A 13,477-nucleotide genomic window follows, 5' to 3' on the forward strand; every position below is an offset into this window, starting at 1 on the left:
TAGTCTGGATTTATCTTAACAGAAAGCATGAACTCGCTATCAGTTGTTTGCAGTCATTATCAAGATATCATTATCAGGTATTTTGGGGAACAACCAAAATTTCCCTTTACTTCCTTATTCTTAATTTCTTCAAGAGTTTCTTCAGATGGCTCTCCTAGTTTCAGGATTGGCCTTGTCCATCTTTCAGCATTTCTGAGCATATCCAGGTTTCTCTGCTATACTGACTTAAACAAGTTTTAATCATAAAAACTCAAAACTCTGACTGATGGCAATTGTCAAAAGTTTTCCATGACCAGCTTTCCAGTTGCCTACAATTTCTGCAGAAACTATGCATGTCCTTCCTTTGGGAAGGAGATTTAATTTCAGCAGAATGATTTCTCTTTTGTTGAAAATGTCCTTTTTTACCATTAGAAACTAATGAAACTATGTGGGATCATATTATCCAGAAATGGGACACATAGGTAGACAAATAAATGTTTCAACAATAACCTTAATTTTGGTTTATTGTAACTTTTCTCTGCTTGGTGCTGCAACTTTAATGTCAGTGGTAATGTGGTTTGTGCAGGAACTGATTTAAAATATTCCTCCCTGGGCTTGTTTTACAGAATTGGTATTTTACAATATAAAAATGATGAAAAGCACAACGTCCTTCTTCAGAATCTCTGCCAAATATTCTTGGTATATTTGGAAGGGATATCAGGTACTTTGCTACCCCAATCTGATGCAAAAGGTCCTGTTTCAGCATCTTGTTATTGATGCTGTAGCTTCCCCTTAAGAAAAATTATCTGTCTGTCTAAGATATACAGGTTACTTAAATTTTCTGTACCTCTACAGTGTTGTCTGCCAACCACTCAAAGTCATAATAGTTGAAGTAGGTTTGTGCCTTTTCTGGTGCACCGCTAACCCAATTGGTATAGGAAACAGTGCTCCCATCTGTCCAAAGAAATGTGGACTCTCTGTTGATATCATTCATCCCAATCCAAACATTAGTTGTAGCATCCTTTAAATGATAGTGGAGGAAAGCTAGAGAGAAGCAAAGAACTCATTAAGGAAAGCTCATCATGACTCACCCAAAGCATGAAAAGATGTGGACAAATTTGAAACTGGAGCCATATTAAAAGCATATTTCCCAATATAGAACCCATCTACTTTTAACTAACTTTTAGAAAAGCATCTGCAGGAACTTACACAACATTATGGTTGGAAAAAATAGCCCCCCCCAAAAAAAAAAAGACACTGGAGTAAATTAGAAAATGTGCTATTGCCTACTACATATGTACATGTAGCATTTCAGAAAATCATATTGCCAGTTTTCCAGTGAGAGCAAGAGAGACAGACAGAGAATACAGATGTCAGATTGAGAGATTTGTGCAACCACACTCAAAACAGACTGGAAGTTTCATGAAAACTGAGCAACTGAAAGAACTAGAAACACACATTATTTCTTACATATAATAATTTATCTACTGTTTCACACTTCAGAATTAAAACCAAGTATAAACTGACCTGGCTAATAAGACATTTTCAGCAGTTAATTTGCTTATGTATTTTGGAAAGTATAGTATTTTCCTTAGTAGGAGATGAACATTTTTCTTTGAGAGGTAACATGTTTCAGTAAAGCTTGTATATGTACCTTGCACTTGCTCATTTGGTACTGTAGCCAGGTTTCCTCCCAGATTAATACAAATATCTCGTGCATCATGCCACACAAGTTTTCTTGTTATATTGGAAGCAAAAATTTTGAAACACTGGGGAAAAAAAAAAAAGCAAGCAATTTACTCAAACAAACATGGAAACTGTTATTTATGAATAGTATCAACCAGTTATAGGACACTATTTCTCCAGAAGAAATCAGGGCTAAAATAAATAACAGATTTCAAGAGTGCTAAATTAATGGCGTGCAAGATCTTTGCACAAAATACATACATCTTTTGAAGTAGGTATTTGGCCCCTCTTTGCACATAAGGTGCAACCCAGGAATTGAGTATCATCTAAATTTATCATAATGACATCAGGTCTATAAATCTGCTTCACATTTTCTTCTGCCTGCTTCTTACAGTAACAGAAGGATCATTTAAATTCAAGAAAATGTGGCTTTGGGTAACACAGCTGCAGAAAACGATCTCCACTGCTCCTTGTCCTGCTTCTAATGACTGTGATTATAACTGCTCATCCTGCCAAACTGTGTGAAATATCATTGACATGTTGACCTAACATTCTGAGGATGCAAGTGCAGTGCAGAGTGTGTACAGCAGATAAAACAGCCCTTGGCAAATGGAGTTTCACCTCCAGTTGGTACAAATTCTTATGTTACAGCAATGAGGACTTCCAGACTAGGACTGTATGTGAAATCGCTTTCAAAACAATTGTAGTTTGACATCATGTTTCTGAACTCAGAGCTTTGGGAGCTCCTATACAAGCCAACAGGATTGTTCAAGTGCATTCTTTCTAAATCACTTCACTTGAAGAGTTTTTTGGTGGTGTGTGTTTGTTGTTTGTTTTTTTTTTTTTGAGATGAACCACTATAAGCTTCAGTTCCTAACTTAGATACATAACACAGGACAGAAGTATTATTAAACAGTAACAATGTATTTTGAGCTTGCACAGGCTATATTCTCTAAAAGTTATTCAGCATACACCTATTTTTACTGTATCCCTCTGCAAAGTTAAATGTTTAGTTACTTCCAGAAAAGTCCAGCTATCAACCCAACATGTACTGACTGGGTAACTACACTGCAGATTTATTTCATAACCATAAAAACATATTTTTGCAGTTCTTTTTTTCAGGCCCGCTGTCATACATAATTCGCTAAAGATGCTTGTTGACATACCTTGTTGTTAAAGAGAAGCCAACTTTCTGGACATCCTCCAGGAGGCAATGGAGAAGCAAACGTTGAATTAATAGAGCTATTATGTTTTTCACATACAAATTTATTGGAGGAACCACAGTTTACATCGTTCCACAAACCTAAAAATAGTTAGATTGAGTAAACAAGTCAAGATGTTATAACATTTGTAACAATAATATATAATTCCCTGTTTTGAGTAAGAAAGAGGGTAATCTCTGTTTCTCAGACCATCGAAGTGATTAAAAGACATGCATGCTATATTTATGCAATCAGCTATTGTTTACAAACAGAAGGTCTTCATAGACCATAAGGATGAGCAAAGAGCTGGAGCACCTCTCCTATGAAGACAGGTTGTTCAGCCTGGAGAAGACAAGGCTCTGGGGAGACCTTATAGGAGCCTTCCAGTACCTAAAAGGAGTCTACAGGAAAGCTTGGGAGGGACTCTTTGTCATGGGGTGTGGTTATAAGACAAAGACTAATGGTTTTAAACTAAAAGATGGTGCATTTAGATTAGATATGAGGAAGAAAATGAGGGTGGTGAGGAATAGGTTGCCTAGAGGAGCTGTGGATACCCCATCACTGGAAATGCTCAAGGCCAGGCCGGATGGGGCTTTGGGCAACCTGGTCTGGTGGGAGGTGTCCTTGCCTATGTCAGGGGGTTGGAACTGGGTGATCTTTAAGGTCTCTCCCAACCCAAACCATTCTATGATTTTATGATTCTATGACTTTTGCTGCTCAACACTATTAGTTTGTGGGCTACTGCCTAGCAATTGCAAAAATGAATAAATAAATAACATAAAGAACTGCAAAGAAAGGGCAAGTGACTCAGAAGAGATGCTCTATCATCAGTTAACTCCATTCCACCCTCCCTACCCCCACCCACACCAAGACAACTGAGTAGGAGAATTACAGAAGACAGAGGATGAGGAAAAAAAAATCTGATGAATATTCTTTTATCAGAACACAATCTGCTGCATTTTATATCTCAGGTTTCAGCTTGATCTGAGAGCAAAGTAACCACTGCAGATCTGACTGAGCCAGTTGAAGTTCTCATAGTAGCACAGCTGTAGCACTTTGTGCTTAATTTGAATGCCTGACCCTGCTGCTCTTCCAGGGCTCTCCACAGTGTCTTTACCTGTTGACGACTGGTTCAAGCCATGACATCATTACATTGCAGGCAGCAGTGGTAATACACCAGAAAACAAATTTGAAAGAAAACAGATGTAAAATGGATGAGATAGGAAATTCTGGATCAATCTGAGAGCACATTATACTGTTTGAGTGTATTATAAAATATTTGATATTTTTTACTCATTGGTTTTACTTTCAATTCCCTTTCTTCTATAGCTGAATCATAAATATTTTCTCAAGTTCATAGGAGTAAAGATAGGCTCTGCTCATCTGTTAGATTTTTACTTAGAGAAGTAGTAAAAGACCCTATAATGTGTAATGTCAATCTTATAAAGGTTAACAGATGCCCACATTAAATTACACGTGGTTCTAAAGTCTCCCCCTTCTAAAGACATAGACTCTTCCATGACTGGAGTTTATGCCTGTTACCATATATTGTTAGCTTGTCCCTCTTCAGAAATTCCCAAAAACAGCTGTAAAAGACTGTATCGCAGCTAAAGGCAGAAGTTTGACACCATCAGTTATAATCCAAACAAAGAGAAGTAAAATCTAATAGTTTAGACTTGTTACTTACCTGGCTTTGATGACATTACCACACAATTTTCCTCATTATTTGCAAAGTTCGGTTCATTAGGAGCCCAGGCCACATAGGTTACTGGAGTCCCATCTACCCAGCTTAAAGAAAAGATACAAAAATAGTTATTAGTTAATACACTTCAGTCACTAGATGAAAATTCTAATGAACATCTCGACATGAAGACAATGTCAAAGAGCATTAATGGGAACTGGCTAAAACTGGAAAGGCTGTTACAGATTTTTTTTCTCCTTACTTGATTATCCAAATTTGAAGTGTAAAATATTGCTGGTTGCAAAACAGAAGAAAACACCAAGAATATTTTCCATTGACAGGCAGGAGTGATCAGTCATCATTTAATATCAGAAACCATTATTCAGTTAGCCATAATAAGTAATGGAGAGAATATTAAAAAATATATATATTTATCTTAATTGATCACATTTTATCATCTAGATAATATTATGCTCCTCAGTCTAAGTATTCCTGATGTTTCCGTAGATGCAATTAAGGACAAAAATATTCTTCTGTAAATTTTACTCGGAAGAGAAATATTTCAATAGGTTAATTAAGTCATGTGTCCAGAAATACATTGTCACCTTTAAGACTACTCTTTCTGAAGTATCAAAATTATTTTTTTTTCTTTAGTCCTGCATGCTTTTTACTTAATAAATTGCTATTGAAGGGTATTGCCCTTAAATCTATACAGATGAGATGTTCACTGGACCCAAGCAATAGCCCTTCTCCCCTGATTTGTGTACTAAATCAGGAAGACAGTCAGGCACAGGCTCAGCCACTCATAACCTCGTGCTTCTCTTTCACTCTTTCCATGGTTAATGGTTTACAGACACTCAGTAGTGAAGGAAAAATATAGAAAGGTTCTACTAAAAATTCCTCTAACCCTGCTTCAGGTCAGTTAAAAGCACAGTCTGTCACCTCCCAGAAGTGTCTTAACTAGCAGATGAGAAGGTAGGCACTGTCTGTATTGTGCTCTTTAGTAACTTTTACTATAATTTTAAGTTTATTTGTTTGTTGATGATTTTTGGAAATACTTGTTAATTTTACTGTAGTGTAAACTTCTGCTAATACCTATATTCCTCCTGAGGTGGGAGTATGCAGAGACTACCCTGAAAACCTCAATCAGAAGCAGCTTTTGAATTCATTATGTAGTCCTTCCTAATTCTGGAGGGTTTCTCTGGAGCTACAGTATAGAGATCAAAAGTAGATGAAGAATGAAGCTCTGAGGAATCAAACATATTTTGTGTGTGCATGCATACATGTATGTGTGTGTGCTTGTAGGTACAAAATCCAGCACAGAAAGACATCTCTCTAGTTTATGGGGCCAATCTTTGAAACAGGCTTGACAAAGCATGAGAGTATGGATGTCAAGCTTTTCTTGACTAAGTATCAACTCAAGAAAAAATGTTGATTTCATTTTTCTTTTTGGGAAAAGCTACGCTACTAGGACTTAGACTATTCTAGGATCCTGCTTTGTACTTGTTATATACATCCTTCAGTCCTTGTAAAACAACACATTTAGTACCTCCAGCTACATAAAATACTGTTTGTTTCTACATGCTAAGAGCTGCTGTGATGATCTGAACTTACCTAAACTTTTTATCCAGACTCACTTTTAAACCAATGAAGTAATCTCTTGACTCACTCCAGTAACCATCCTAAAACAGAAAGCAACTATTTATTTTTTTTTAATTAAAAAAAGTCTTTGAAATAAAACAAGCAGAAATGCATATGTTATTAATTACAGAAGTCATCAGCAATAGGCATGTGTTTACAGCTAAACATAGTTGTGTTTACATGCTCAGGGGCAGACGTCAGCTTTTCAGCTGGAGCAGCAGAGACCTGCAGCTCTGAGGACCCTTAGGATGAGGAGAGGGAAGCAGAGTTTGAGGCAAAGACTGGTACATGTCTTTTCAAAGACTGGTACATGTCTTTTCCTCCCTCTGTGGCTGCAGCACTGTCTAGTGCCAACCTCAATCCTCTCTGAAACCAACTTCTTCCCAAACCAGCACAGTTTACACCTCATTCTTTCCACTGCTCTTCCTCACCACCTCAGCATGCCTGGTGCCAAACAAGAGACCAAATCACACAGGAACAAAGGACATTTGGGGCAAAGGGAGAGGAGAGGGGGGGCGAATTCATCAATTTCAGGTAGAATTAATTAATAAAAATGCTGATGGCTCTATTTCTGAGACAATTCAAATTTTGCAAGCAGGCTGTCAAAAGCATTTCTACTTTATATTGATTCTTACATTTTGTTTCAGAGCTCTCTGTAGGAACCTCCTCTCACTATTACTACTAACAACAGCCAGGTTTGCAGAATTCATCCTGCAAAACTCTTGGGCTTTTTCCATGGAGACCTGTTCTTTGCTGATGTAGTATAGTTTATCTTCATATATGACCCATCCATCCACAGTGGTTTTATATTCTGGAAGATAAATAAGGTTCTTAAATTCTTCATCAATAGGACATAAAAGTTAATTTTAGAGTAATGATTTTGATAAAAAATAATTAACAAAACGAATAAATGTATGCAAAAACCTACCATATGTGTCAGTTGGTTCAGGTTTTAGCATCACTCCTGCAAAACAAGAGAACAGAAGGCATAATGTGTCCATATAGCACATTTTTATGACTGACTGCAAGGAACCAAGTGAGGACCAGGGCAGAATTCTGTACCCATTTGCCATTGACTAGAAAAGAAGCAGGCTTAATCACACATTTCAGCTACACATTATGAAATATGCATGGTCATCTACTTATAATTTTGTATCATAAACTGTGCTTTGTTCCAGCAGAGTCATAACTTTGCTTGGACCACATACCTGTGAAGAGAAATATAAAGGAAAATCAGTTTTCCAGTCTGTAAGATAAAGTAGATTTATCTGAAATTCTTTAAACTTCAGTTTTGTAGCCCTTTAGTGAAACCCCAATAGATATATCATAAACTTCCAGAAAGATCTTCTCATCAAGAGGCAGAACATTTCCACTAGATTCCTTCGACTCTTTCAAATATTCTCTCAGTCCCAAATATTCATAAGCAAAAATAAATATGACTTTGTATACTGACTGCAAGTTGTTTCTGCTTCTGGTTGGAAAAAGAAATACCACTGTTTTAAACCATTCCTTTTCTAGAAAGAGATGTCTACTGAATAATTGTAAAAGAGAGCTTGGAGCACTGCTTACAGACCTGTTTCATCAATTTTCTCTAACGATATTGTTAAAGCTATGGCTAGCCTCAGTGACAACTGCCAAACATACCAACACAACTGTGATCCTGAACACTTTTCTTTCATTAAGTGGATTCAGACAACAAAAAACAGCAGAAAATTTTCTCCTGGAACTGGGGAAAAAAAATAAAAAAATAAATAAAAGTGATCTGGCAGAACTAAAACATCACAGACAAATGTAATATCCCAGACAAATATTTCAATACTCCAAAGTTTTGGTGGATGTCAGACAGGAAACCTGGAATCTCCAATACTGTGCAGCTCCTGATTGTCCTCCATGGCCAGCTGGGCTGCATGGCAAGTGACATGGCATGTCTGACTCTTCAGCTATTCGCCCTTTGAAAAATGGGGCAGGGTCTCAGCCAGCCCCAGGAGACTCAGCATCAGGGCTGAAACGCTGCAGGAAGGCAAGACAAAGCCTTCTGCTTCCGTCCATCTCTCATCACCTTGTCTCAACCCTTTTAATTGATTTGTGGTAAATTTAGTTATATCTTAAAGCAAAAATATGTTTGGTGTACAAATATTAATTTATTTTTCTTAGCTTTACCTGTGTTAGTATAAAAGTAAAAGTGTTGTAAGGACTGTACAACTCCTTACTTCCTACACCACAAGCACACAAACAAAAAGTTCTTAATAAACAAAATGTTTGCAATCTATGTAACCCTCACAAATGTATGGGTTATTAATACATCCTAATATACACCAACGAATAAATTCATTTACTCTGATCATCTATCACTGAATAATCCTTGCCTACATAATGCTACATAATTATCTTGGCATGCGTTTGGAAGTACAGTTTTCAAAATTTTGTACCTTTCTCCAGCAAATTACATTAGAAAACTTCTACTTTAAAAATTATTTAAGCTTCCTGATTAAAAAGAAGAATGAAAATACCTTTTTTTATTTGACAAAGCCAGTTATGTAGCGCTTCACATTCTGAAAGGAGCCACTTCATAGAATATGGCCCACCACCCAGCACACCACAGAACTTGTACCGTCCTGAATTTCTTGAATGATCCTTCAAGACTGTGTACCTAACCTATAGAAGAAAATATATTTTCATCTGTTTCAGCAGGTGTACTCTCCATTGGTAAAAAGAAACAAGGGTATTTGAAAGACTCCATCTCTCACTAGGATAAATACAGGAAAAACAATAGGTGCAAGAATTTTTACAGTGGGGAAATGTCACTGACTGGGAGATCAGGCTGTCTTGACATAGAGGGCTTTTTGCCTTGTTTGTACCTCAAGCTCTGAACACAGGCAGAATAAAAACATGCAAATGGACAGTTTCTAATGGCCTCCATCTAGTTTGGAACACAGTCACAGCCCCAACACAGTCACATTGATCCTATGCAAGCAAGGTAGTTTGCACTTCATCAGCTGTAACCTGGTTCAAAATGATATTGTCCAACAACCTTGTGGTAGCTGTGACCATACTGTGCCTCAATTCAGCATTCACGGCTTCCCTTTACTGAGGGTAATGAGTGTGGCTTTTAGCAGGGAAGTCTTGTCCTACAAACCTAGTGGAGCTACCTTAAGGAACTGAGATCCAAATGGGAAGGGTGATCCATTTGCTGTAACCTGCTTGGGATTTTCAAAATTTTTTGTCCAGATCTCTTTAGGAAAAATAAATAAGGAAACAAATGTGTAAATGTATTACAAGATAAGAGGAAAAGTTCCTTGCCTGGGTCAAAAATAGGAAATAGGGAGTAGGAGTGCATGGAGGGCAATGAGTGGAATTCTGCAGGAATATTTCACACATTTGTGGATATTTACATAGGCTCAAGAGATGACTGGATAAATTAATGGAAATATAGAATTAAGAATAAAGTTCTGAGCTCTGGTTCTGAAAGACCCTGAGGCATCACTTTCTGGGCGATACAGGAGAATACTGTGAAATCTGTTTGCTGCATGCTTAGCTCTTAAGATGTTTCTGGCCACTCCCAAAGACAGGATACAAGGTCTGATATGACTAATGTTCTGACATTATGAGTTCATATTATATTCTTGAAAAAGAAAATATGTTGGAATGCTGTGCAGAAAGCTGCAGATCATAGTGAAATGCACATCATTTCCATGTATTCAGATGTGTTGCTGTGATTTTACCGATGGTTATCAAGTTTAACAACCATATAAATGTTTGCAGGATTAGAGTTCTCTTTCAACAGGAGGAGTAAAAACCCAGAAAGCACGTGTACAAACCCCAAGACTTCTTAAGCAAACAAATCTGATGAAAAATTAAAATACTCACTGGAGAGCCATCACTCCAGGCAAATCCTTCATCTGGATTCAAGGAAAATATACCAATCCAAAATGTTTCAAATGAACAGCGACCAACCCTAACACAAATTACAAGACAGAACAGTGTGTAAACACCAAAACAATCAACATCCAGGAACACACCTTGAAAACTTCTACAGCAGATTCCAAAGTGCACTGAACTTGTAATAATTATCTTATTAGCTTTCATGAAGATCATACAGATGTTTATATTCTCCCTGGAAATATCTATTATTTATATGCTTATTTACTTGCTTTGCTTGCTTTTACTCTTTTGTACAGTTTTTCTGGAATGTACAAGAGCTTACATTCAACAAGTATCCCCAGTTTGACTGTACTAGTGCAACAAATGTAACCAGCGGAGCACCTTGCCAAGAGCTAGCTCTGACATCACGAGCTATGTGAAGACTGTTGTATCAACTCAGAAATGTAACTAAAGTCTTTAAAAACATTAGTAATTGTTGCATACTTTAGACCATGGATGTTTCTTGAACAAAGATAATAGAATCATAGAATCATTTAGGTTAGTAAAGATGTTAAAGATCAGAAAGTCCCTAACTAATCATCAATACCCTAACTATGGTGCTGTAAGAATAGCTCACATTTTAGCCCTGCTACTTGCCATATGAGAAGCCACTGTACACTTGTTTAGTGCCAATGGCTTATTTATCAAAATTATTGTTAGTATTGTTTTTGTGTTCAGTTTTCTTAGGAATGGAAAAGCCTTCACTGATTCAAAGAGGCTGATCCTCTTGAAAATTGCCTCAGCTTTGACTATGTCACAGTGAGACAAAAGTAAATACATTGGTCATATTTTCTATCCTGCTAAAAATACCAGCCCCCATATTTTTATGTATTCTTGAATGATATCTATTAGCCATTATACATATTTTTCAATCTCTTGGATATAAACAATTCCTTTTTCATGAAACAGTTAATACTAATGCGTAGATAAAACTTCAAGCTTATTACAGTGTTTTTGGCTTTTGAGGAGTCTGTTTCAGAAATAATTTAAGAGTGTTTATAATAGCTCATATTAAATATTTTTTTAGGCCTGGTAGGATAAACACACAGCAGATACTCACATTTTTGCTCTTGATAACATTTCTTTCTCCTCCTCAGAGTTAATGGTCACTAGATCCCCTCCCATTTGTCTACAAAAATCTCGAGCTTCAAGCCAGGATTTCTTTTTAATATCTGATCTGCAAAAGCTCTGGAGAGAAATTACTTTAAAACATATTCTACACTTAAAATGGATAATAAAGATATACACATATACATACATAACATGTAATGTAATGCACATTATGTATAATACACATAAAATAAAAAAATGAAGAAATGTACTCTTTCTCAAATATACAAGCCAAGTCATAGCCCACATGAGAAATAGCATGGATTATGCTGTTCATAAAAGTTTTGCATTAGAGTGGTTTAATTAGTTGCACTAGAGTGACAAGCAAAGGGGAGGAGTTGCTAGAAGGGAAAACAATTCACTTTAACTTGTTTTGCTTGTAGGAGGGCCCAGGCCACCCTCCAAAGGAAGGTAAAGGAGATTAGTTGTGGCCAAGGCAGAACAGAGGATTCTGAAGACATGGGCAAAAGTTTGAACTCATTGTATATATGTCTCACTTTGCATTTGCAGTATGATATCTAACAGTTTGGTAGTTTAAAAGAGAATAAGCGTGAGTTTGACCAAAGTTGAAAATGATGATATGGGGATAAAGGAGACCAAGTAAATATCATTCCCACTGAGTGAAAGAAAGAAATGGAAATAATAATAATAACAAAGCCAACAACAATTAAAAGACAAGACCTCATTAATTCAAATAAAGTTATAAGAAATACTAACATCTCACACTTAGAATGTTGCTGTTCTGCAGGATTCCAAATCAATATTTACACTCTATCTTCATTTGTTGATCAAAGTCCTTTCATATGCCTGATAGTTGCAATTGAGTGTGCTTCAAATAAAAGTTATCTGTAGCTTTGCTACAGCTATCTAATAAATGTTCATAAGCTTCACAAAAACTGGATGATTAATCTTTCAAGCGATGTATTATCCTTTATTTTGGGGGTAACATGGTTTTCTTAGCAAGGTTAAGCCTTAGGCATTTTGCTGTGTGTGGGCGGACATTATTGTTTCTTTATTTCATTCCCTGAGCTCTCACATACCTTGGCTAAACATGGGATTTTTGCACAACCTAGTGACCACAGCTGATATAAAGAGCCAAGCTTACAGCCAAATTTTGCTGCTACTACTATTTAATGCAAACTCTCAACATTGCTGTCTTAATAATGTTGCAAATATTATGTTGTTTCATCTTTGTTCTTATCTTTTCCATATACATGTATTTTTTTTTTAGAGACTCAATATTTCTTCCCCTTCTTCCATTTTCTACTCCAGTTTATTCTACCCCTGGGGCACAAACTTCCTGATTTTCTTTCCTGCATCTTTCTTCCTCACCTTGTGCCCAGTTCCTTAAACATCATCTTCCTTCCTCAGTTTCTTCCCCCTTACAGATGATTACAGATGATTCCTGGAGTTTTTTGTTTGTTTGTTTGTTTTGTTTTGTTTTGTTTTTGTTTTTGTTTTTTTTGGCCTTGTTCTTATCTCAGATATTCATAGAATCATAAAATGATTTACATTAGAAGCGATCATGCAGTTCCAATCCCCCTGCCATGGGCAGGGACAGCTCCCACCACACCAAGTTGCTCAGAGTCCCATTCAGCCTGGTCTTGATCACCTCCTGGGTTGGGGTATCCTCTGGGCAACCTGTGCCAGTGCCTCGTCATCCTTATAGAGAAGAATTTCTTCTGAATATCTAATCTAAATCTACCCTCCTTTAGTTTAAAGCCATTCCCCCTTGTGAGGATGTAAAGCCATCCTCCCTTCACTATACTCCCTAACAAAGTGTCACTCCATCTTTCTTATAGGCGCCCTTCACTGCAAATATTGCCAGATGAAGATGTCCCTTTGTCCTTCCACCCTTTGTGTTTTTGTTTTGTTTGTTTTGTTTTTCTCCCCAAACCCAACATTCCAAAGTCTTTCTTCTTTTAACTATTTAAGCACTTACTTTAAAACAGGAACTACTATATTTGTTTGACACCCAGCCTTCAGGACATGTGTGTGCTGGAGCAGTAGTTGGAATAGGTGGGGCAGTTGCACCATATGCCCACTGTTTACAGATGTATTTTTGCTTTGTCTCACAGTCAAGAACATCCCACAATCCAGCTGTAGTTCCAGTTCTCATGGCAACACATCCTGGCTTACTTCCTTTATGAGAAATAAAAAAACACTTTGGCTATCTTATACAGTCTAACTTGTTTAATTCTTACTTGAAGATTCTGCTTTTTTTTTTTTTAACTTTTTTTAATGTCCTTCATAATTA

The 13,477-nt window shown here is 36.8% G+C and overlaps 1 protein-coding gene across 2 annotated transcripts in view; it reads right to left on the reverse strand.

The window, feature by feature from the left end:
* The window catches only part of LOC116485495 (macrophage mannose receptor 1-like), a 44,129-nt gene that overhangs the window by 17,403 nt on the left and 13,249 nt on the right, over positions 1-13,477 (reverse strand). For both annotated transcript variants that reach the window (XR_004252884.1, XM_032180892.1), the window contains exons 12-22: positions 13,163-13,362; positions 11,171-11,298; positions 10,057-10,144; positions 8,700-8,844; positions 7,118-7,153; positions 6,825-7,000; positions 6,163-6,230; positions 4,555-4,655; positions 2,832-2,968; positions 1,634-1,748; positions 827-1,023 (exon numbers count right to left, since the gene is read on the reverse strand). Coding sequence is in view for 1 of the 2 variants with exons in the window: in XM_032180892.1 (XP_032036783.1) it covers positions 827-1,023; positions 1,634-1,748; positions 2,832-2,968; positions 4,555-4,655; positions 6,163-6,230; positions 6,825-7,000; positions 7,118-7,153; positions 8,700-8,844; positions 10,057-10,144; positions 11,171-11,298; positions 13,163-13,362 (1,391 nt within the window). In the remaining variant the exon portion in view is untranslated. The remainder of the gene's footprint in view (positions 1-826; positions 1,024-1,633; positions 1,749-2,831; positions 2,969-4,554; positions 4,656-6,162; positions 6,231-6,824; positions 7,001-7,117; positions 7,154-8,699; positions 8,845-10,056; positions 10,145-11,170; positions 11,299-13,162; positions 13,363-13,477) is intronic.

The sequence above is a fragment of the Aythya fuligula genome, chromosome 2 (genome assembly GCF_009819795.1).
Source record: "Aythya fuligula isolate bAytFul2 chromosome 2, bAytFul2.pri, whole genome shotgun sequence".
Taxonomy (NCBI): domain Eukaryota; kingdom Metazoa; phylum Chordata; class Aves; order Anseriformes; family Anatidae; genus Aythya; species Aythya fuligula.